The 26,366-nt window shown below is 44.9% G+C and overlaps 1 protein-coding gene across 1 annotated transcript in view; it reads left to right on the forward strand.

The window, feature by feature from the left end:
- Positions 1-26,366, forward strand: part of RB1 (RB transcriptional corepressor 1) — a 1,127,005-nt gene that overhangs the window by 953,132 nt on the left and 147,507 nt on the right. Inside the window, exon 24 of the mRNA XM_078657333.1 lies at positions 24,626-24,656. Coding sequence (XP_078513459.1) covers positions 24,626-24,656 — 31 coding nt within the window. The remainder of the gene's footprint in view (positions 1-24,625; positions 24,657-26,366) is intronic.

Consider the following 26,366-nt stretch of genomic DNA (forward strand, 5'->3'; position numbering starts at 1 on the left):
TACTCTGGACATGCCCTTCACTACACACCTACTGGACTGCAGTATCCGGTACTTTGGCAACAGCAACGGGAGGCGGCTTGCCGCATACATGGGAAGCGTGCCTACTGGGCTTGTTTAGAAGGACGAAACAGTCGAAAGTTCAGGCGAGGTTCTGGGACCTAGGGTTGATAACTGCGAAATGCCTCATTACCAAGCGCTGGAAGAATAGTACACCCCCCCCCCAGGCGATTCATTGGCGCAACTCGTTTGACAACTGGGCAAGGGCGGAAAGTGTAGCGCTACATAGAGAAGAGACGGCGGGGCTTCGCATGTATCCCATAGCACTGGACTGGGACAACACCTTGGCAGCTTACCACCAGGTGTGCCTATAAAGCGGCATTGTTTAGACGCTTGTGCCACTCTTCGCATACTACTGGTTGAGTTCCCCCCCGTGCCCCCCCCTTCCTGCTGAGTGCATGACTGGCCACGCAGTTTGATCCTCACTGCTGACATGACACCGTACATACCTGCTCCCCGCCTGCCCCATGAACATCACACGTAAACACGCATTCACTGTTCGCCACCGCCAGGTCTCTCGTTTTCGAACTCTTCAGGTTGTACTTTACATTTGTTAGTTTTGAAATAAAGCTTTGGATATATATATATATATTGCATTACTGCTATGCCCAACTTGCCTTGATCCGATGCCATAGCATAACCTGTGCTCTGAACTGAACACATACTTGTTGTGTAACTCACTGTCGACCACTATTCTCTCTTTGGCATAATTGTATTCACTGATACTGCCATGCTGCATTGAATACTTTACGTTTATCTCGATCCTTACGACCGAGCTCCTTCATGTGTATGAACAACAGAAGCGATTTGTGACAATGATTCTGTATTATGGCATAGTTAATCCATTTTTTTCTTTTTCTCACATGTGTAATGCTGTAAAATGACAAACTGCAATAAACATATTCAAACAAAAAAAATTAGAAGGTTCTTGTAGCTAAAGGCTAGTACATCAGTGTACATCACCATGGTTTGCAACAGCAGTGCTGGACCGCAGATAGTACAGCATATCTTCTTCACACTTCCTGCTTTACATCTGACTGTAGGAACTGCCAAATGGTGGCCCTTTACTTGCATAATTTGTTTAATGCAACAGCTTGCATTTTAATATGTGGGTCTCCAAGACCTTCTAAAAGCATCTGTTATAAAACTGGATCCCAGAGACCAGCAGCTTAGAATGTCAACGTGCTGTGTATCACCTGAGGAAAATTAGTTATAACCGTCAGTAGCTGTGTACTTGGTACCTGTAACTCTTGGCTTTGTGGACAGCTGGAGTTCACATTAGTCCCACTGAGTGTAGCAGTTGACTCTTGCAGTGGAATCGTGCTGTCTGGCATACAGGCAGCTCACAAACCCATGCCATATTACCTGACAGTGGATTTCACATCTGGGAGCTCCGATTACTCCAATGGCAAAATAAGCTCCGAGCAACTGTTGTCCACCAGTGCTGTCCGTTCCTTCATGCCAGCCTAGAATGGAGGTCTATGCCTTCGTTGTCCCCCACGTACCTTCCCTCCAGTGAGAGAGCACAGCATTACACCATCCTCTGCAATGCCATAGTTCCCTGAAAGTTGCATGCACCAGGTCCTAGGAAAGACTTCATGGCATGTGCACCCAGAATTCCTCTAAGCCATTCTTTAATTCATCTTGTGTTTTTTTCCTTAGTAGCTCTTTAGTAAAGTTGTATTCATAGTGAACAGATAAATGTGGATGTTGATGTCAAGAACAAACAACCAATAGGAAGTGCATACTGTGGTACAGTACAGTACTGTTCTGGCCTCTAGCCGCTTCTCAGGGTAATGTACCTCCTGAGCAGGTTTGCTCATTTGGGCATTCCCATTCTTAAGACCAGGGCCAATCTGGCTGCTAGGCAGACAGAGTGTAGGGCGTCCTTGCATTCTGTATGTGTAGAACTACTACAATGAGTTAAAGCAAAAACATCACAACAATTTTCCAACTGTGTTAAACCGTTAATGTTTGTGGTATGGAAACGGTCCATTGGCATTCCATAGGGGAGTTCCTCATTTCTATATGTTACATCCACTGGGGGAAGAGGTGGAGCATCAAGCACTGAAAGGGGATCCAGGGGAGAAAATACCCAAATCTCCCATTGATAAGTGTGAGGGCGAAGGCGGGGCTATGGCCACATCATGCTGATTAGTGTTGTTCTGTTAGTGCCTGGTTTCAGGGTGAACTCTTTCCTGTCTTGGCTGATAAATTGTCGAGGTACTTGTCCTACGTGTCCAACAGAGTTGCTGCCCCGTGCTGTAGGGGGAGTGAGCGCCAAATGGTCCTCTCAGCCGATGCCCATTTAAGATCTCTCGGCCAAAGGAACAGTGGAGGTGCCACCGTGAATGACCGGGCCATTGCTGTGTGGCGCTTTAGTAGAATGAACGCTAAATCTATGACCTTACTACCATATTTGTTTTTTTATGTACGAGTGGTCTGTCCCAGGAGGCAATTTAGGTGATCTAGCTGTAAGAGACGACTGTTAATTTACAACAGTATCTGTACTGCTTCCGTCCAATATCCCTCAACTTCCAAACAGGCTCATACAAAATGGTAAAAGTTTGCTTCTGGGCTGTGGCATAGTGGATTGTGGGGTCAGTCCTGGAAAGAAATGGTGGGCGTAGCACAGGGGGGAGATAGGTCTTGTGCACATAACTGAACTACGTATATTTCAGTCAAGAATTCCTAGAGACAACCCAAATCTGTTGCTACACACGGGACAATTGTCTGTCCGTAAGTTCCTGTTCAATAGACATAACCCACTTGCCCCAGTGTTGGAACTTTCATAGATTTCCATGCTTTGTATCATTCCCCGTCGTCAGCCTTGGAGCCTCGGTTAATAGAAAATACCATAGCAGTATGTACAAAAGAGAAAGTAAGGCCTAGGCCTCATCTCATTTTGTAGCCTATCTACCTCTTTTTGTAAAAGAGACAAAAACTTAGCAGCAACCAATCAGATTAGTCTCACCCCATAGAACCCTCCTGAGAGAGCCTCAGAGCCTCAGATTTTCTACCGCATGTTGTGCTAAGGGAGTCTCCACTGAGCTCTGCTCAGTTTTCTCTTCAACTTTAGATTTCTACACCTTTTTCACATCAGGATGTCTGAAAAGAAAGCTTTATTTAAAGCCTATGCTACTTGCTCAAAGAAGAGGCTATATGTCGAAGATGAGCATAAAGATTGCATTTATTGCTTATACCCAGATCACAATGCCACTGAGTGCAAGATCTGCAGGACCTTCTCAACCAAGACTCTGAGAGACCGGGAAGGAAGACTTCTGACTTGGCTACAGAAGATGAAGTCTAGAAAGGAGGTTCTTTCTAGCGATAGTGAAGATTCCTCTTCAGCAACATCTTCGAGGAGGTCTACAAAAAGGGGTAGGTCTTTCCCTTCTACATCTGCCAAACCTCCTGCTAAGGCCTCTCAAAAGACCTCGGAAAGGACTAAAATACTTAGTCCCAAAAAATCTCCTCACCATTCTAAGGAGAAAGAGGGACTTCTTCTTGAGGTGTCACCTGGAAAAAAGGCAAGCAAAGGCCTTTCTGTTGCCTCTTCACCATCGGAAGAACAAAAGATCTTTAAGAAACCTTCAAGTACACCTCAGGAGGCGAAAGGAGAGAAGAAAATCCGTCCGTCGACGACAATCTCCGCAGGTACGTTGACGAAGACATCAAAAACCCAATTGATTTCAGTTTCTGCTTCGTCGAGAGCTTCGCCGACGACATCGTCGACGATACATTCAGCCTCTGTTTCGTCGACGAGACTTACAACCTCGATGGTGATGACACCGACGATGGTGTCAACGACGACAACGTCGATGACTACGGCGACGATGATACTGATGTCGACCTCGTCGACGGTACCGTCGACGATCAGCCCACTGTCGACTGCTACTCCACCGTCGACGACAGTTCCTTCTCCAGTGAAGACGATTTTCTCGTCGACGATCCAAAAAGTGAAAATTTCTATCAGGAAAAGACTAATTACTCCAGAAATGACATCACCCCGTAGGGTAACACGATTGCCTCCACCTCTTCTTCTGGAGGAGGAATATTCTGACGAGGATGAAAGTCCATATGGAGATGCTTATAGACCCACACAAGTTCAGGTGAAGTACCATGACTCGGATTCAGATGATTATTACCTGGGTCAACATCAACAAGAAACTCAATTCACTCCTCGTGATACACATAAGGAACCGTCAGGTCAAGGTATGGTTGCCATGCCGTCTTCACTAAGAAATGACCTACAGCTGATGTTGTTTGATTACAAGAAGAGGTTCCCATCTCAAACCTCCGAAACCATGCAACCTCCCCCGCCACCACCTCAGCAACCTCCTTCTACTTCTGTGGCATCAACCTCTCAAAGGCAGCGAGAACAGCCTTTGATAGAAGGGCATGATGTAGTTACAGTGCCTGATGATGATGATTCATCAGATGAGGACCAGAATGTGGAACATATCCAAACTCCTGACGCAGAATGGGATGTTATCCCAGATCCGGCTTCACCATCTCCGGACCCGGTGGATTCGCCTCCAGCGGACATAGGGGGTTTCCATAATCTTATGGAAAGGGCAAAACAAAGGGCATCTAAAAGATTTGGGGGTAGATGTATCAACATACCCCTTTGCGATTTCTAAATAGCGATTTTTAAGGAATCGCTATTTAGAAATCGCAAAGTGGGATGTATGTAAAAAATCGCTATTTTTTAGCGATTTCTTAATCTTCCTTATTTGCGATTCGTAATTAAGGAATAATTTCCCATTCATTCCTATGGGCCAGGAGGCCCATAGGAATGATTGTGAAATTAATTTCAATTTGCGATTCGCAATTTGCTAATCGCAAATTGAGAATTATTTCAAGGGTGTAGGGGTGTCTCAAGGACACCCGGCTGCACCCCTGAAATGTACATGTGTGTGCATATGGCGCACATACATGCCCTATGGGCATGTGTGTGCGTCACATGCCACCTTAAAAAATGCCAAGTTGTGCATTTTTAAAAGAATTCGCAAATTAACATCAACTACTAGTTGGTGGTAATTTGCGATTTCTTTTTTTTAAAATATTTTTTTATTATCAAATAAACATAAACAAACAAGGCAATAAGAGTCAGTACAGATGGAGAAGCGCTTCAGCGAGGGAGGAAGTACATTACAATTTGATACAAATCATCAATACAGGAGGGGGGGACAGGGGGGAAGTTCAGGATCAGAAAACATTAAAGCTAAAACATCGTTAGGAATGTCAGGTCAGGTCGAAGATGGAACATCCGGAGCATCTGCAAGGGGAGGTGAACATATATCACCCCGGTAGGAGTTACATTGGCCCCAGATTTTACCCCACTTTTTAGGTCTGCCGCGCGCCACATATACCGTCTTCTCCCTAAACATACACCAGTCCATATTCTCCTTCCATGCCAGGACCGTGGGCGGTCTCTGGGAGCCCCACAACTGCGCGATATCTCTCTTGGCGACTATATTCCCGAGGGTCCCCCACTGAGTCTGCACCACATCATAATCAGTCGGCTCCCAAACATTCAGTAAGCAACGCCTCGCTTCAGGCAACAGCGCGATGCCCGTGACCTCCTCCATCACATCATGCACTCGACTCCAGAACCGCACCACTTCCGGACATTCCCAAATTATGTGGAGAAAAGTACCGGTTAAACCGCATCCACGCCTACACAACCCATCCACAGAATATCCCATACGAATCAGGCGAGGACCGGTCACATAGATCCGGTGCAGAATCTTAAGCTGTACGAGTCGGAGACGAGTCGGAATCGCGACCTCCTTCGGCGAGGATATCGCCGACTGCCAGTCCTCGTCATCCAACTCCAGACCATCCCTAGTCCAAACCTCTCGAAGTTGGACCAACAAATCAACTTGATCATTAATCAGTTTCTTGTATATCAAGGAAATAGTGCTGTCGGGAACGTATCCATCAAGCACTCGATCTTCAAGTGGGGATGATTCCGGGATAACAATACCTGCAGGAAAAACCGAACTCAGCGCGTGGCGAATCTGCGCATAACGGAAGAATTCCTTGTCACTCAACTCATACTCTACTTTCAATTCCTCAAAAGTCTTAACCCTGTCTTTGGCCCAGATATCACTCACCCTGCAGATACCAATCATATCCCACTTCTCTAAACCTTTCATCTTCCACAGGTTGCCCAGTCTTTCAGATGCATAGAGCGGAGTCGCTCGAGTCAGAGTCGCTCGAGTCAGTCGATCCCTCCATCCCATCGCCGCATTAGCACATTGCCACACCCGCACCGCTATCTTAGTGGGTCCCGAAAGTTTCTTCCCAGCAGATTTGGTGTAAAGCGCCCTGTTATAATCGCCACCTGGCAACAGCCATTTATCCATTTCACACGCAGGATTCGACGCAGGACCGTACATTCCATGATTAATCGCGCCCAATTGAGAAGCCCAATAGTATCGCCTTATATTCGGAAGTGCAATACCACCATCATACCAGGGAAGCGTCAGCTTGGCGAGGGCGATACGCGAACGTCCACCCCATATCAATTGTCTCTGCAAACTCTCCACCTCCCGAAAGTAGCTCGCCGGAATGACATCAAATGTGTTCTGCAGCGCGTATAGAAACCGCGGCAAAGACATCATTTTGAAAAGAGCTGCACGCCCAAGGGGGGGCAATGGCAGTCTACGCCATGCCACAACATCAGATTTTAATCGCTGGAGCGGGGGAAGCAGATTACGATCATAGCGAACCACGGGGTCCAAGGTGATAAAGACCCCCAGTTATTTCAATCCCGTCTGCACCACTTGTATGGGACAACCGCGCGGCAAAGAAGGAGAGTCACCCGAGAGTACATAGATACAGGACTTGGACCAGTTAATCACAAGACCGGAGTTTCTCCCGAACGAGTTCAACACAGCAAACAATACGATCAACGACTTTCGAGCTGACGTACGATACAACAAGATATCATCCGCATAGAGTGATACTCGGTCCTCAAAATCCGGGGTCCACCGAATACCCCTCATCGATGGCTCCCACCGCAGTCAAGCAGCCAGGGGTTCCAAGGCGAGGGCAAAAAGAAGCGGGGACAGCGGACATCCCTGCCGTGTGCCCCTTCCAAGAAAAAAAGACTTAGAAACCCGACCATTCACCACAATCTGAGCCAATGGTTCCTCGTACAAAAGTTTCACCCAGCCGATGAAACCAGGACCAAAACCGAACTTTGCAAGAGCAGCCAGAGATACGGCCATTCCAACGTATCAAAGGCCATCGTAGCATCTAAGGAAGCCAAGATGGCCGGTTCACACAGTGATGCTGCTCTCGCAAGAACGCCATGCAAGCGCCGCAAGTTCAATGCTGTATTACGATGTGGAATAAAACCTGACTGATCCGGATGGATCAGGTCGCTAATCACCTTTATTAAACGGTTTGCCAACAATTTCGCGAGGATCTTGGGCTCCGCATTCAGAAGCGAAATAGGCCTATAAGATGCGCAGCGATCCCGCGGCTTCCCCTCCTTGTGAATCACCACAATGGTCGCAAGTCGCTGATCACGAGGGAGGGTGCCAACGTCTCGCGACTCCAGGAACATAGAACGCAGATACGGCGCCATTTTGTCAGGACGCAGCTTGTAGAGCTCGATGGGGAGACCATTAGGGCCCATAGCTTTCCCCGAGCATACAGAGCGAATAGCAGTTGCCACCTCGTCAACGGAAAGTGTTGCGTCCATCAGTTCCCTATCTAAATCAGACAGGCAAGGCAATGCAGTGTCTCGTAACAGCAGATGTGAGTCTTCCTCTGGTCTGTCGGATACTGGGGAATACACTTTTTGAAAATACTCCGCAAAACACTCCACAATCTCGGCAGGATCAGTCACTCTCACTCCATCCACTCTCTCAACCACAGGGACCACACAACTCGCCCTCTCCTTTCTATCCAACCAAGCAATCAATTTCCCCGCCTTATCTCCCACATCATATAAACGTCCCTGCTGTTCTCTACTCATGACTTTAGCAGCATCTGTTACCAACGCCCTATAGTCGAGTTGTTTGGGACTGAGGAGATGTATCTTGTCGTGAGTGATACCCAATTCCAAATCCCTTTCCAACTCAGCTATTTCGGTTTCAAGGCGGACTACCACCTCATTTTTCTTTTTCTTGGCGCCAGCAATCAACGACAGAGCCTGGCCATGGATAACCGTCTTGAAACCCTCCCACAGTGAAACAGAAGAGGACACAGACCCCACATTCTCTGCAAAATAATGATCTAGAGACCTGATCAACTCCGCCCGGGTCTTTGGGTCACGGAGATACCAAGGGTTAATCGGGGCCACACGACCCTCGGCTCCCGTCTTCATATCAATCATAAGCCACAATGGGGAGTGATCTGAGATACCCCTAGCCAGATGTATGACCTCCCTGATAGAAGAGGCCTGCGCTGCCGGCATCAGGACATAATCAAGTCTAGAGAGACTGCCGTGAGCACCAGAGTGGAAGGTATATTGCGACTGTCCCGGATGCAGTAGCCTCCAACAATCTACCTGTCCCAGCGTTTCCAAGAAACCACCCAACCAAGACTGCGATCTCATGAGTTCTCTGGGGGGGTAACGGTCCTCCCCACCGGAAACGACAGAAATGAAATCTCCACCCATCACCAGAATGCTTTCCGGAAGCCCCAGAAGTACTCTCCCCAAATCAGCGAAGGTCGCAGTCTGCAGGCCAGGAGGAACATAAACGGAAAGCAAAGCGACAGTCTTCCCCTCCTATCTACCAGTGAGAGCAGCGTAGCGCCCGTTGTCGTCAAGGATTATATTGTCGACCTCCAGGGGGAGGGAACCCCTGACTAGGATACCCACCCCCCTAGAACCAGTAGTAAATCCAGAATGTGCCAGGAGACGATAGCCTCGCCTATTCATGGCGTGGCATGTATTTCCAATCAGATGTGTCTCTTGCATTAACACATAGCAAGTGCCTCCAATAACCATCAGAGGCATCCCTTGGCGCTCCACTCTCAACATAAGTTTAACACAATTCCAGAAATCAATCTTCAAGTAATGTTCTGATTTAATGTTTTCTCATCATATATTTGTCGTTATTTTCACATTTCATTCGTCACAAATAAACAGTGTTTTTGACGGTATCATTATGCACAAATCATAGTCCAATGCATTTCGGGCTATGTGCCCTTCATCCGGGACATACGCTAGAAGCAAGATGAAAATAAAATCTATAAGTTTCCCAAGTTCAATAAACAAAACTCCATACTAAACCATAGTTTCATAAGTAATATATGTCATACGCATGCAGTGCTCCCCTTTATAGTGTATACATGCAGCAAGAAAATCACGTATATCTCACTTGTTGTGCGTGTAATCCTATCGCCAGGATATTTATCTGAAAAAGTTAAAACGAACATGAAACCACTGTTCTTTTCTATCATACCCATCATTGGCAACATATCTGACGCTGTCATTTCTTATTTCAACTTACTTGAAATACGCAAAAAGCGTTTCTATGCTGTTCGTTCAACCGTTAGCTCTCAGCTCTGGCGCGAAAAATGTTCAGAAGTGTGTGAGCCAATCACGCTAGGTTTAATAAAGACCAGTCTGGATCTCGTAGTATGGCTGGTTTCAATACGTTCCGATTAACTGTCACATGCTTCCCAACCGGCCAATCAGAGGCAGGCATGGGTTGTTTACAAATATCATTACGAAGGCTTACCTTACATGTATTATATGCATACATACTAATATTACAATACAGATATTAAAAAATAATAAATGTGGAACGCTTGGCTCAGGCAACATAACCAATATGACTAAATAGTATTTCACAGATAACATAAAAATTCAATGCGCTCATTAAGCCCAAAGGGCTTACTCGAGTTCAATAAATAAATCCAATGATTTTCTCTTTGTAGAAGAAAACGATTATTGTCTCTTCCTTCTACTTTTTCAACAGTTTCAAGTACCACAAATTGTAGTTGAGAGATATTGTGGTTGGCCTCTATGAAATGCGTAGCGATGGTAGACTTTAAACTCTTGGTACGAATATTTGATTTATGTTCATTCAGTCTCGTTTTGATTTTACGTTCAGTTTTTCCGACATATGTTTTGCCACACGGGCACTTCAGCATGTAGATCAAATTCATACTATCACATGTGGCATTCACTTTCAACCTGATTTTGTGACCTTTCGTGGGATGGGTTATGTGATTACCTCTTATGATACTGTTGCAGTTCCCACATTGTAAACAAGGGCGAGTGCCTCTGTATTGCTTTTGAGCCATTGTGGTATGTTTCAACATTTCCCCAAAGTTTTTGTTTCTAGTAAATGCAAAGATAGGTGGATTTTGGAAGGTTTGTTGGAAATCCGGTTCTGCCTTCAGTATTTTCCAATGATTGGTAATGATCTTTTTGAATTTGAAGCTTGAGGTAGAATATTTAGAAACGATTGTCATTCTATCTTGTACTAACTTCTGTTTGACTGTTAATAAGTCTTTCCTTTGCATGGTCTCCACTTTGTGTGTAGCTTGCAATATCAAAGGTTCCGGGTAACCCCTATTAAGAAATCTCTCTCCCATGAGCTTGATGTTCATTGTAGCTTTCTGGGGGTCTGAAGTGATGCGTTTAGCTCGCATCATTTGTGATGTAGGTAAATTTCTTTTCAGTGATTCCTGATGAAAACTATGATAGTGAAGCGTGTTATTCTTGTCTGTTGCTTTCCGAAACATTTCAGTTTCAATTTTTCCATTGTTCAAAATGATTCGGACATCCAGAAAGGTCACTGATTTGGATGAGATCTCCCAGGTGAATTGAATTCTTTCTTCTTGTCTGTTCAGCTCGTCTAGAGCTAGTTCCAATAGTTCTGAACTGGCCTTCCATAAAATAAACACGTCATCAATATAACGTACAAATAACTTCAGATTGTCCTGCCATTCTACTTTGCTCAAGATATGTTGGGTTTCATACATTTTCATGAACAGATTCGCGTAGACCGGGGCTGCGCTGTTTCCCATGCTCGTTCCAATTAGCTGTTGGTACCAAGTATTCTCGTATTTAAAGTAACTGTGATAGAGCGTAAAAATCGTAAGCTCCATTAGGAAAGATTGAAGTTTCCCATCATATTCCGTGGATAAGATAGCCCTTCCATTGCCTCAATCCCTAGGTTGTGCGGAATAGAAGTATACAATGATTTGACATCTGCTGTGCATAATATCAGGGATTCGTGTTCATCAAGATCTAGAGCATTCAATTTAGACAAAAAATCCGTAGTGTCTCGGATATATGTTGCCATTTTTTGAACTGTCGGTTGCATTAGTCTGTCAATGAACTTACCAATGGGTTCATGGAAGCTTTGTCTAGTCGATACAATCGGGCGTAATGGAGGATCAAGTTGGTTCTTGTGTATTTTTGGCGTCATGTAAAACGCAGGACTTTTTGGATAAGGAGTTTTCAAAAATTTGCTTGTTCTATCAGTGATAACGCCTTCATTGACCGCTTTATCTATCAGTTTTGTAAGAGTCATATGATATTCATTGGTGGGATTATATTCAAGTCGTGCATAAGTATTAGAATCACTGATGTGTTCCTGCACCTTTTGTTTATACATAGATGTGTTCATAATCACAATTCCTCCTCCTTTATCGGCTTTGATAAGCATGATGTCTTTGTTCATTGACAGTTTTTTCAGAATATTCAGATCTTTTTTAGTCACGTTCTCTCTTTGTTTTGTCTGGCAATTAATCTTCAATAGATCTTGTCTCACTAAAGTCTCGAACAGATCGAGTGCTTTGTGGCTAGTAGGTGCCATGAAAGTGCTTCTAGGCCTTAATCCTTTGAGTTGATCTTGATCTTCATTTGGTTGTTTGTCAGGTACTTGACTGAAAAAGTGTCGTAGTCTTAACTTACGCATTAGTTTAAAAAAACTAATTTCTAATTCTAGAGCATTAGTTCTGGTGGTCGGAACGTAGGAAGTACCCTTCTGTAGTAGCTTGCGTTCTTGTTCTGTCAAGGTGTAGTCAGAGATATTTATGACTAATTGGTTTTCGGTTGTTTTTTCTTCTCTTTCTCTTTCATGGTCGCTTTTCCCTGTTCTTTGGAGGTCACGCTTCTGGTGAGTGGTCCTTCTTTTTCCCCTCCTGAGTCTTCGAATTCTTGGTGACCCTGTTCTAAAAAAGAGACTTCCGAAACATTAGGTGTGATTGATGTTGACGGTTCACTCACTCTCTGGGGTTCAGTTTGGAGATTCGGTTGTTTCTTCATCCCTTGTTTATTGGTGAAACCTGGTCTGTTAGATGTGTCACTCCCCGATGAGGATGTATCTGTGTGTGACGCATATGGACGGTTTCTTCTTCGTTGGGCGTACACATCTGCCCATGTGTACACCTCTCCAAGCTTGTAGTCAAGCGTATCACGTCTGAATTTACGGATCTTTCTTTCATTAATCTCTTGTGTGTGTTTTTCAATTTGATCTTTAACATCTCGTAGGAGAGTATCTAGTTCTTCTGTTGTCAGCATAGATGATAACTCTTCTGTAGTTACGTCTATTTCCTTTTGTAGTTCATTCAGGATTTCCGATAGTTCTACAATAATTAGTAGGATTAAGTCCAACGAACATTTATTCAGGATAGCGTACCATTTATCTCTGAACTTCTGAGAATTTTTACACAGAGAAGGTTTCAAAGCAATGAGCAGTCCCCTAGGTATACGCTGAAGTCTGTGGTACTTGATTAACGTGTTGGCATGTAATTTTTGGTTCACATGTCTCTTGGATAAATATAAAAGTTGTTTCAGATTCTGTTCTTTAGTCTTATTGGATGATGTCGAGTCAATTTGTTCCCCTATCAGAGAATAGATTTTAGATGCTTCATCTTCTTTAAAAGCGAATGTCTCTGCCCTTGCTTCCGTGCTTTTGGCTATTTCATCATACTGCATTGTGAAAATTTAACTAATGTCAATTCTTCAAATAAGAATAGATATGTACTTTTAATCAATGTGGCGTGCCGACTGGTCGTGGACAAGAAGAAAGGTATACCATAAGATAGTTGGCTAGTCGCACAGCAAATTTCAATTTAAGTTCAATGTACGTTAGTGATCAGCTTGTCTAGGTAAATGAGGTTTGCAGCCCAGGTGTCGCCTCTCGTCTGGGACGACCGTTTAAATGAAACCATAGCAAGTGCCTCCAATAACCATCAGAGGCATCCCTTGGCGCTCCACTCTTAACATAAGTTTAACACAATTCCAGAAATCAATCTTCAAGTAATGTTCTGATTTAATGTTTTCTCATCATATATTTGTCGTTATTTTCACATTTCATTCGTCACAAATAAACAGTGTTTTTGACGGTATCATTATGCACAAATCATAGTCCAATGCATTTCGGGCTATGTGCCCTTCATCCGGGACATACGCTAGAAGCAAGATGAAAATAAAATCTATAAGTTTCCCAAGTTCAATAAACAAAACTCCATACTAAACCATAGTTTCATAAGTAATATATGTCATACGCATGCAGTGCTCCCCTTTATAGTGTATACATGCAGCAAGAAAATCACGTATATCTCACTTGTCGGAAAAACTGAACGTAAAATCAAAACGAGACTGAATGAACATAAATCAAATATTCGTACCAAGAGTTTAAAGTCTACCATCGCTACGCATTTCATAGAGGCCAACCACAATATCTCTCAACTACAATTTGTGGTACTTGAAACTGTTGAAAAAGTAGAAGGAAGAGACAATAATCGTTTTCTTCTACAAAGAGAAAATCATTGGATTTATTTATTGAACTCGAGTAAGCCCTTTGGGCTTAATGAGCGCATTGAATTTTTATGTTATCTGTGAAATACTATTTAGTCATATTGGTTATGTTGCCTGAGCCAAGCGTTCCACATTTATTATTTTTTAATATCTGTATTGTAATATTAGTATGTATGCATATAATACATGTAAGGTAAGCCTTCGTAATGATATTTGTAAACAACCCATGCCTGCCTCTGATTGGCCGGTTGGGAAGCATGTGACAGTTAATCGGAACGTATTGAAACCAGCCATACTACGAGATCCAGACTGGTCTTTATTAAACCTAGCGTGATTGGCTCACACACTTCTGAACATTTTTCGCGCCAGAGCTGAGAGCTAACGGTTGAACGAACAGCATAGAAACGCTTTTTGCGTATTTCAAGTAAGTTGAAATAAGAAATGACAGCGTCAGATATGTTGCCAATGATGGGTATGATAGAAAAGAACAGTGGTTTCATGTTCGTTTTAACTTTTTCAGATAAATATCCTGGCGATAGGATTACACGCACAACAAGTGAGATATACGTGATTTTCTTGCTGCATGTATACACTATAAAGGGGAGCACTGCATGCGTATGACATATATTACTTATGAAACTATGGTTTAGTATGGAGTTTTGTTTATTGAACTTGGGAAACTTATAGATTTTATTTTCATCTTGCTTCTAGCGTATGTCCCGGATGAAGGGCACATAGCCCGAAATGCATTGGACTATGATTTGTGCATAATGATACCGTCAAAAACACTGTTTATTTGTGACGAATGAAATGTGAAAATAACGACAAATATATGATGAGAAAACATTAAATCAGAACATTACTTGAAGATTGATTTCTGGAATTGTGTTAAACTTATGTTGAGAGTGGAGCGCCAAGGGATGCCTCTGATGGTTATTGGAGGCACTTGCTATGGTTTCATTTAAACGGTCGTCCCAGACGAGAGGCGACACCTGGGCTGCAAACCTCATTTACCTAGACAAGCTGATCACTAACGTACATTGAACTTAAATTGAAATTTGCTGTGCGACTAGCCAACTATCTTATGGTATACCTTTCTTGCATTAACACTACATCAGGGGAGAGGTGCCTCAGTAGCTGCAGCACAACACCACGTTTTATCCTGTCCCTCCACCCGTTAACATTCCAGCACAATAACTTCAGCCCCCTACCACCATCCCAGGAAATAAATGCAAAATCTGCCCCACAGCGAGCACAACACAGAGGTCTAGAAGTTAAACAATGCGTTGCCTTGAAACAAAGTGAAACGCACACAAACCCTCCAACAAATACCCAAAACATACCCCCCGCCCCCACCCTGCACCCCTGCGTTGGACTCAAAAGCCACCCCAACATGCAGTGTGCCTGTCGCCCTAACATTAAACTAGTCTACAAAAAGAAACCCGGAGGAGGAAAGAGTCTCACCCCCTCCCCCCCGCCACCTCTGGGTATTCCACCACAAATAGTGCAATTGTAAAAGTCATCGAACCACAGCTGCCAGTTGTGTACAGTGTCCAGAAATCCGAAGCCATTGCTCACTCCTGTTCCAACGGGCTGCCTACAGCTCCTTCAGAATGTTCAGGGCGATCCCGCTGCATGGGCAACGTATCGAGCCAGTCACTCACATTCTCAGGGCGGTCAAAGAAAAACATCCGATCTTCGTATTCCACACGCAGCCGAGATGGAAAGAGCATCGCATACTTCATACCCATGTCTCTCAATCGTCGCTTCACCCCCTGAAACCCCATCCTTTGTTTCTGAACGAACTGGGTGGAATCTGGGTAGAAGCTCACCGTAGTATTTTCGAACTTCGTAGGGCCGACCACCCGCGACGCCTGCAGGATAGCGTCTCTATCTCTGAAATTGAAAATTCTGGCGATGATGGGACGCGGAGGGGCGCCCAGCTTTGGCTTCCCGCCCGGCAGTCTGTGTGCGCGTTCCACCGCAAAGAAGTTGCTCAGGCCTTTGGGGGCAAGATGGTTTAGGATGAGGTCCTCGACAAGGAGACCTACGGCTGGGTCTTCCGGTTTTTCAGGGACCCCAATAATACGTACGTTGTTGCGTCTGGCCCGACTTTCAAAATCCTCCAGCCAGCGAGAAAAGAGATCATTAGAGGATCGCAGTTTGCGAACCTCCGTCTGTAAATCGGACACATCAGTCATAAGGCTGGAGGTCTTTAAAGCTAAGGATTTAACTTTTTCGTTAGTCTTTGATAAATCCGCCCTAATCAAGTTGACATCGATTGCCACAGTGTCAAGCTTTAGGGCCAGAGCCTCATATTGTTGGCCGATAGAGGTCTTCATACTAGCAATGGCGCCCATGACATCATGCAGGGTCAAGTCATCCACCGCCGTTGAGTCATCTCCCGCATCTCCCAGGGACCTACTCGTAACACCGGGGGACCCCTTGGGATGAGTGTAGCGATCCATGATATTCGATTGAATAGCGCCCCCCCCCCCCCCCCAGTGAACGGTCTCGGTCTTCTGTTTCTCGCTTTCGGGTTTGCCCGCCATATTGGGTGTTGCGCCCCTGAGGGGCCCTCTAGATCTGGTAAAAATTACTCCTCTAGATTCACCCACCAGGATCACCAGAAACAAGTTCCAGCCCGATGTCACACGACCAGAGGCACTCGATGACCATCAAACAGTGGAGTTGCGGGGTCAGATTGCATCCCGGGTTGTCAGAGCGGTCTCGAGGCAGGAGAAGGCCGAGGAGCCAAAAACTAAACCGAAAGTTAACTCCGGGGTTGTGAGCAGGGCCCCGTAGGCCGTTGTTGTTCAATTACTACCTGGGCACCACATTGACTCGAGCCCCAGGCAGTGTCATGGAGCAAGCCACGAAAGTTCGAAGTGCCGTAGTTACGGTTCCCGGAGTCCAAATCGATTTCTGAAAGCAGCTATTATATCAGCTGGGTTGCGTCTTCAATAACCCGTCGTCATAATCAGGATAATGTTCAGGATAGATGTGGGAGGTGGCGAAGGTCTCGGGAGCCCTGTGCTCACGCGGCCATCTCGGTTGCACGCGAAGCTCCTCCTCCAATTTGCAATTTCTTAACCAAAATTCGCAATTGAAAAATGCTACATACATAGCATTTAAGGAATCGCTAAATTGCGATTCCTTAAATGCTATGGCAAAATAAGGAATCGCACATTTTTGCGATTCCTTAATTTTCGAATTTTTGATGCATGCCAAAACATGCAAAAAGACCGTTTGCGATTCGCAAAGGCCGAAATTCTGCAGATTTCGGCCTTTGAGATTCGCAAACGGCTTGATACATCTAGGCCTTGGTCTTTCTGTGTTACAATCAGACTGTTTCCTTTATGATTTTAAAGAGCCCCACAAGAAATCTATCCGTTCCATACCCATAGTAGAGCATGTTTGGAATGAGGGCAAGAAGGTGATGCAGTCTCCAGCTACTGTAACTCCGGTTCTACCGCGGCTGGAGAAAAAATATACGGCTCCAGAGGACAGTCCTGCCTGTCTTATTGGTCAACCTAAACTGGACTTGGTTATTTCTCAGGCGGCCCAAAGAAAATCAAGAAACCTGATGGCACCCCTGACGGCGCCTGGACAATGTAGCCAAGAGATTTTCCTCTACGTCTAGCCTCCTTGTTAGGGCCTCGAAAGCACTCGCGATTTTGGGACGATATGATCGCCAAATGTGGTGCGATCTTTCTCCTTTCATTGATAAGCTTCCAGAGAGTGCCAGAGCGGAAGCGAGAAAAACCCTGGAAGAAGGTGAACGATCTTCATCTGAAATGATAGATTGTGCACTGGACATTGCTACAACGGCTTTTCGCACCTTAGCAGGTTCAGCGGTCCTGAGGTGTCAAGGTTGCCTGAGATGTACCTGGTTTCGCCCGGAGGTGCAGAATAAGATTCTGGATCTGCCCTTCGTCGGAGATATGCTGTTTGGCAAGCATGTAGATGATGCTTCACAGGACATCAAAAAAGATACCGAAACGGCAAGATCTTTGGGCACACTTCAATATCGAAAAGTACCTTACCGGGGAACAAGAGGTAAAGGATTCTCGACATATAGAGGAGGTTATCAGCAACGCTACTCCTCCTAATCACAATCCTCTCATTCGTTCAAGCCTCAGTACTCTGAGCGGCAAAGTAAATTGGCGTCTTTCTCTCGCCAATCTTCCAGAGGTAGACAGGTCCATCAGGGGAGATATACCGCTAAACGCCAATAGCGGCTTCCTGGCTCTGCCTACTGGTCCTACACCCCATGTAACGTCTATGGTGGGCAGGATTACACATTTTCTCAATTGCTGTAAGATCATAACAACAGATCGGTGGGTCCTGAATATCGTTCAATTTGGCCATACACTAGAATTCCAAAACCTCCCACCTCCCAGAGCCCATCGCGCCACAGAATCAAAACATCTGCATCTTCTCCATCTCGAAGTTTATCAACTGCTCATCAAGGAATCGATAGAACCAGTGCCACTCTCTCAAAGAGGAAAAGGGTTCTTTTCCAGATTTTTCCTCATTCACAGGACGGAGGAAAAGTGGCGCCCAATCTTAGATCTGAGAGAGCTCAACACCTATCTCATAAAACTCTCTTTTCGAATGGTCTCTCTTCAACACGTCTTACGCCTTCTAAATCCAGGGGATTACATAGTGACTCTGGATCTCCAGGACGCATATTTCCACGTTCCGATCCACCCAGCTCAAAGAAAATATTTACGCTTTACAGTAGCCAAGAGACACTTTCAGTTCAAAGTACTGCCGTTCGGGCTCAGATCCGCGGATATTCACAAAGGTGTTGTCCCCGGTAGCAGCATTCCTAAGGAAACAACCGCTAGAAGTTTTCCCTTACCTAGACGATTGGTTAATAAAAGCTCCGTCTTCTCAAGCAACGACAAAGGCAGTCGAAAGTTGCATCCAACTTTTCAATCACCTGGGTCTGCATCTCAACAAGGCAAAATCAGTCTTCATTCCATCTAGGAAGGTCAAGTTCCTGGGCTCCATTCTGGATACAAGAAGCTGCAAGGCTTTTCCTTCGGAGGAAAGACAGAAAAAGCGAATCTTCTCTGCCAACCATTTACAGAAGAGACGATCCCTGTCAGTTCGTCTATAGAAGTCTTTCCTAGGATCGATCTCATCTTGCATACCATTAGTTCCGCATTGCAGACTGCAAATGCGTCCCTTGCAAGAACAGCTGGACATGCAATGGCGCCAGGTGGAAGGTTCTTTCGAGAACAAGATAAAGGTCACTCCTCTCATGAGAAAAGCAGCAGGTTGGTGGGCTATCAAGGAAAACATCTCAAGAGGTCTCTCTTTCAGGATGGCTCCATCCCCTCTGATTCTAACCACAGATGCCTCAATGGAAGGGTGGGGCTCTGTCTTACAGGACCTCCAAGTGAGCAGTCACTGGAACGCAGAAGAGCGTTTTCTTCATATCAATCTCTTGGAACTCGGAGCGATTTCTCTAGCCTTGCAGGCTTTCAGGCCGAAAGTTCAAGACACAACCGTGCTGGTCAGGACGGACAACACAACGGCCCTGCATTACATAAACAAGCAGGGAGGTACGAGTTTTCATCTGCTCTCGAAAGAGGCCCAGGAGATATGGGAATGGACGATTCTCCACAATGTCGTTCTTTCAGCAGAGCATCTACCAGGCACTCTCAACACAACAGCAGACACCTTGAGTCATCTGAAATCAGCCTGTCACGAGTGGGAATTGGATCAAGACATTCTGGAGGAAGTGTTTCAACGCTGGGGAACTCCAACAATAGACCTGTTTGCGACTCCAGAAAACAGGAAATGCAGACTCTATGCAAGCAGGAATCACCATCAAGGGTCACTGGGGAATGCTCTTTCGATGTCTTTGTTAGGCGCATTTGTTTTGTGCCTTTCCTCCAACTCCCCTAATCCCACGGCTTCTCAGGAAACTAAAAATGGAACCTTGCAGGATGATCTTAATAGCACCAGCGTGGCCTCGACAATTCTGGTTCACAGAGCTTCTCCTACTTTCTCAGGACCATCCATTTCGCCTATGTATTTGTATTTTGTATTTGTATTTATTTTTGTAAAGCGCACATTTCACCATTAGGTCTCACAACATCTCTATTAACAATGTCCCAGGGACAAGGTGGTACATCCAGATCCGAGCTCTCTCCATTTGAAGGCCTGGCTCCTGAGCACAGAGAATTCCACAGCCTAGATCTCCCTCAGGAATGTAGGGAGATATTAACTCAAGCACGCGCAGCAAGTATAAAAAACACTTATCGTGCTAAATGGAAGCGCTACTTCCTGTGGTGTCATCGGGAAAACAACCATCCATTCTCTTCAGCTCCTCATCAGCTACTGCCTTACATTTTATCGCTGGCTAAATCAGGCCTTTCTCATTCTTCCATCAAAGTACATCTGGCGGCTATTTCAAGATTCCGAAGATCAGCTTCGGGCTCTGGTCGGCTAGAATTACCAAGCAATTTCTGAAAGGTCTTTTCAGGGTTTTTCCTCCAGTGCGGCCACCACCTCCGGCTTGGAATCTCTATCTGGTTCTGGCTCATCTCATGAGACCTCCGTTCGAGCCAATCCACTGGGTGGACTTAAAAGTTTTGTCTTGGAAATTAGCTCGCCTTTTAGCCCTCACTTCAGCTAGGAGAGTAGGAGAGTTGCAAGCTCTATCCATTCTAGAACCCTTTCTACAGTTCAAAAAGGACACTGTGTTTTTAAGGACCAATCCAAAATGTATTCCAAAGGTCCCTTCGGATTTCCATTTGAACGAACCAGTGGTTCTAAAGTCATTCTTCCCGCGGCCTACAACCCCTGCAGAACGGTCTCTACATTCCTTGGATGTCCAGAGATGTCTCAAGTTTTACCTTGAACGCACATAGGAATTGGAAAATCATCTAAACTTTTTGTGGCTTTTAGTGCACCTCGAAAAGGACTTCCTCTCTCAAAACAAGGAATCTCACGCTGGATTTCAAGTGCAATTCATTATTTCCACAAAGCGGCAGAGACATGTAGCTCACTCCACAAGATCAGTTTCATCTTCAGCAGCTCTCTTCACTGGAGTCCCTATAAAAGACATTTGTAGGGCGGCCACATGGAGCAGTGCCCATACATTCACAAAGCATTACTGCCTGGACTCTTTCATGAGGAGCGAAGCGGCAGTAGGACAAGTAGTCCTAAGGAATCTTTTCCAATGAGAGGTGAGCTTTCCCTTCTATCCCTCCTTCCTATGATTGCACATTTTGTATCACATAACTTTTCTGATGTATTGTTACAAGGTATATATATGGTCATATAAAGACAGTTATGCTGAGATGATGTAATACGCCTGTAGCAAAATGTGCACTTGTGACTTACTGCTAGCTACTCTGATACAAAGCATGGGAATCAATGAAAGTTCCAATACTGGGGCAAGAAAGCAAGTTACTTACCTGTAACTTTGGTTCCCCAGTATTGGTAACTCAATAGATTCCCATGCTTTGCATCATTCCCCGTCGTCAGCCTGAGAGCCTCGGTAATTAGAAAATACCATAGCAGGCATGGCGATTCGAGTTGTGTGGTTCCAGCAACCCCTTATATTTTAGTGTAATTGTGTGCCTACCCATACCATGCTCTAGCAATAATTGTAACGTTGGGGAGGTGGTGGGTTTGGTATGCTCCGCCCCCTAAAGTCCCTATAGCAGCTGTCAGTGCATTGTAGCTCAAGAGCTGGCCCTCATGAATGTCCTAGTGCTTTCAGGTATTGAAAGGGCAGAAGGATTTTATGTTCATCCAGATCGCCCACCTCGAGGATACCCACTTCTGTTCAGGGTCCTGAGCTATGATGGTCCACCACCTCATGGAGCACCAGGAGTATACCCACAGAGGCAGATTGGCCATGTATGGCATTGGGCAACACTGTTGGGTCACATACTTTCCCCAACAAAACTTGGATACTTTGACGAGACGTTCCGCATTTAGGGCGTCCCGCCGGAAGTCCATAAGCCAGTATAGTATGCCGCGGCCATCCAAATTTTGATGATAAATGACCGCTCAGGATTGGCTGCTATTGACAGTCATCGCATAGGCCACTGTAGCTGCATCACTGCATAATACAGATTGTAGTTAGGGGCCCCCAGTCCTCCTCCTATCCAGTGGGGCATATAACTTTTGTAAAGCCAGTCCTTTCCTCCCCTTGCCCTATATTAAGTTGTAGAGGAGGTGTTTACTTCCCAGAAAAAGCATTGGGGGAGGAAGACTGGTAGTGCTGAGAAATGATAAAGTAGCCGGGGCAGTATCAACATTTTCGCAATTGAGACTACCCATGGGGGAGAGCGGTAAGGAGTTCAGAATGTCAAAGAACAACATGCGCCTTTTATGGCCTTTTCTAGGTTACCTTCGATCAAGTTGTGCTCCGTGTGATAGAGGTTCGCCCCAAGATAGCGAAAGATATTGTATTGCCAGAGCAACCCCAACTGGCGTGGTCCCTCCTGCTCTGAGAGTTTGCGCATGGGGAAGAGCCAGGTTTAGTTCAGATTAATCTCGTACCCGAGACCTTACCGAAGTTATCCAGCTTCATCACATGAGGCAAGTCCCTACGCAAGTTCTGGAGGTAGATTAGGGCATCATCCGCATTAAAGCAAGATCACGTCACAGGAGTCCCCGCTCGGAATTTCCCATTGTGGGCCTTGTTGTCGGAAGGGTTCTGCCAGGGGTTCTAATGGCAGGGTGAATAGAATCGGAGAGAGCAGTCATCCCTGTCTGGTATCCTGCGCACCAGAAAAGGTGCTGAGATGTCTTTGCCTATGCACACCCTGGCGTCCGGCTCTGTATGTATAATACATTAATCTACTATATATATATATATATATATATATATATATATATATATAAGGCCAGCCCTGGGTATCAAAGGAATTTTAATGTCCTCTGAGAGTTCTACATATGGAGGCGACTCGGGGGGGGATGCTTATCCACAAGGCAGAACAGGCTCCTCCGATGGAGGAATATGTTTCTCTCCGGGATGAAACCATTTTGGTCATGTTGAACCAGTGTTGCGACATACAGCAACAACCGATTTACTATTAATTTCCCAAGGATCTTACGGTTCAAATTAAGAAGGGAGAGCGGTCGGTCGGTATGCGCGTACCTCCAGTGGATCCCTATTCGGCTTGAGAAGGACCACAATCAATGCGTCTTTCATGTACTCAGGGAGAGTACCTTTGACTTAGGTGAACTGATACAGCTGGAGTATTTTAATTCATCATGCTAAGGTTGTACTAGTATTCAAGAATAGTGGTAGAGATACTGGTGCCAAGACTTTTAACCCTTGAAAATTAAGTCACAATATGATTCTTCTAACTGGTCTCTGACTTTCACTCTTAGTGAGCAGCCTTTGGCATGAATTTGAAATCAGACACAACTGTAACCTAATGGGCCAGCAGTCATTGTATGTCTTTGAAAACATGGTACTGCTAAAGCACAGCCCTGCAGTTTTAGTGTGGGTCTGATCTGCGTTTTACTCATCTGTGGTTCCCTGTAGGTCTGTAGGATAGTGGTGTAGCTACTGGTGGGCAGTCTGCACCTGGCAGCACTGTTTTCGGGGGCGGCGGAGGTGACTAAGTCGTCCGTCGACTACCAACCCCTCCCCCCCTGCTCCCTGAGAACAAGTCTGTCAACCACCCCCACACGGGAACATGTTGTCTGCACCGGCTGGCAAACTAAACTCAGGGCCCGCCCCAGTCAGCAATAGGTCTAGCTACACCACTGCTGCAGGATGTGCATTTTGACATTGGTTGTCTAGCACCACTACTAAAATACAAATATTGTATGTTTAACCTTTACATTCTAAATCCAGGAGTACATCATGCTGCAAAGATAGTATAAAAGGGGGTGGTGATGGACGGAGCATCTGAACCAATCAAACACTCACACCCGCTCCGTCCATCACCACCCCCTTTTGTACTGCAAAGATAGTATGGCACACTATAATAAGCTGATAATATTTGTGAGGGTGCAGAGCTGAGAATGTACTCGACTTTGTGGTGGGCCATGAAAAGGCAACTATGCGGCATTCATACTACCTTCAGATGCACGATTGGGTGATATCATATTGCAGTCATGGGAATGTTGCACTTTAGCATATAACAAACCCGTAAATCCTGCATAAAACGATATTTTAAACATAGCAATACAGTGCACTAGTCTACTGCTTAAATGGAAATGTCACATTAGCAAGAAAACGGAGTGGACATAGTAATGGAATATGAAATGTACTGAGAAAGAAGTGCGAGAGATCATTATACAGCTGGTGTGTGTGTGTACGTGCATATGTCCATTGCTGTTACTCCTTTACCTGCTCTTTGCTCAAGAAAGCTTGTACTGCAGCTCGCCATAGTGTACCAGTTCAGCATGTTCCCTTAAAAAAAGCTAGCTGTGTGTGTCCTGCCTCTTAATGTTTGGTTAAGAACACATGAACTACTGTTGTTCCTGTTGTACCTATTCTGTTTCTGACGCAGTGCTGCCACTGCTGTTTTTGTTTGGTTTGCAAAAGGAAGCTTGTGCTAGTGTCTGGGCTGTATCTTTTCCATGTGTGAGGGAATCATACACCTTTTCTACCAATAAAAGACCTGTTCTCCATGTGTGTTTTTAAATTTGAGAAGGGTTTGTTAGTGTTGATCTCCATTTTCTAAACTGCTCGTCTTCTTCAATTGTGATGAGTCGTTGAGCTTGGGGACCCACTAAAAAATATTCTCTTTCTTTGTTAAAAACAACAAACTTTTATTTCCACTGAATAACCAATAATACTGTGTTTTTCTATATTTCTTGCAGGATCCTGGTTTCAATTGGTGAACAGTTTGGGGTAAGCATCAACGTTCTTGACAATGTAAATGAATATGTGGAGTTCATTATGATGAATGTCTGAAATCCCTTTTAAGACTATCACTAACTTTTATCAGCAAAACAATTACAGCTGCTAGCTTTTCACTCAATAAAATTAATGCTGACATAATTACGTTGTCATTAAACAACAAGGCGGGATTATACACCTGGAATCAGAAAGGATTTGTTCTGGGTAGAAATATTGGGAGGTTATTCTATTTGCTAGATAGCTGTGCTGAATAGGATTTTTCGCCTGCTGTTTTGTCAATGGGCATGGAGAATGCTTTTTCTTGAGTTGCAAGTTCCTGTTTGTGGTACTGGAACTGATGTTCTTCGGGGGCATGATATTAGTATTAATTCTCTTACTTTAAGCTGAACCGGTCAGTAGGGTCAAAATCAGGCAAGAGATTTCGGCCCTAGAAGGTAAATGGTGTACTAGGCACTAGTCCCCATGCCTTCACTAGTGTTTACACTGGAGATCGAGCACTTATACGATACCTGGCTACGATTTCTAGGAATGCTAAATTCAAACTCCTACAACATAACTATTTTCATCACCTGTACCTCACCCCAGCAAGATTGCATGGAATTCTTCCCATTGTGACAGATTAATGCTCGAGATGTACCTTTGCGCCTGTAGGACTGGTGTATATTGTGGAGAACATTTGTGACCGAATTCTGGGTGAGATTAAGGCACTGACCAGTAGGCAAGCTTCAAAAGTCCCTGCAACACCTATTGGGCCTAATGACCATGTCAAAAAGGAGCGGCTAATCTGTAGATTTAATTACTCGATGTGCCTACTTCCCAAAAGACAGATAGCTAGGGAATAGAAATCCACTAATCTGTTGATTGTTTGACTTGAGATCAGAATTAGTCAAATGGGAAGTATAAGAAATCAAGAATCTTGTGAGACTACTGAGTGAACGAGTGGGCACACAGGAATAGCACAGTAGGGCAAGATGTTGCTGATGCAGTCAACTAAAGTCCATGTGCAACCTACTCAAGAACCTAGAGAACAAGCATCTAAAGGCACCAGATCAGAACTGATTAGAACCAACTGCATAGAGAAATAAATCAGGATTGGTCATGATACACTAAGTGGAGAAAGATGAGTAGGGAAGGATAAACCAATGTAGACAAGTGCACCATCACTGAACACTACTCTGCTAACTAATGGCTTCAGAAAACAATAGATTACCCTGAATGACTTACCTGCTAATGGAAATGAAGGTGACTACGGCTGTACCCTGAATCCAGTCATTTAATTTTTATTTTGTAATATTTTCCTATCTGAAAGCGACTGTAGTTATAGATTCCTTGCCTTTAGAATTACCCCCAGGCGTCAGACTGGATCTGGAGATTTTTCTTTAGCAGTACCCACGCGTGTCTGTAGGTGGCATCGGTCGAGTCCGCGTCTGTAGTTGGTGTTGTGGTCGCCGGAATGACGTTGCGGTGTCTAATAAATACTTAGATGCCGCCCCTGCCCGCTGATGTCAGTTCTTTCTTTTTCCTGTGCCAGCCTAGGCCTGGATCGGTATCGATGCCAGTAGACCTCAAGGTACCTTCCCCGGCGCCGATTCCAGTGACAACGTCACCGGCGCCGATTGTGCCCCCGACTGATGCCGACCCAGCCTCACCCCCGACTTGAACACAGCGCCGGACCGACGTCGTTAAACGTTGGTACCAGCG

This window comes from Lissotriton helveticus, chromosome 8 (assembly GCF_964261635.1).
Source record: "Lissotriton helveticus chromosome 8, aLisHel1.1, whole genome shotgun sequence".
Taxonomy (NCBI): domain Eukaryota; kingdom Metazoa; phylum Chordata; class Amphibia; order Caudata; family Salamandridae; genus Lissotriton; species Lissotriton helveticus.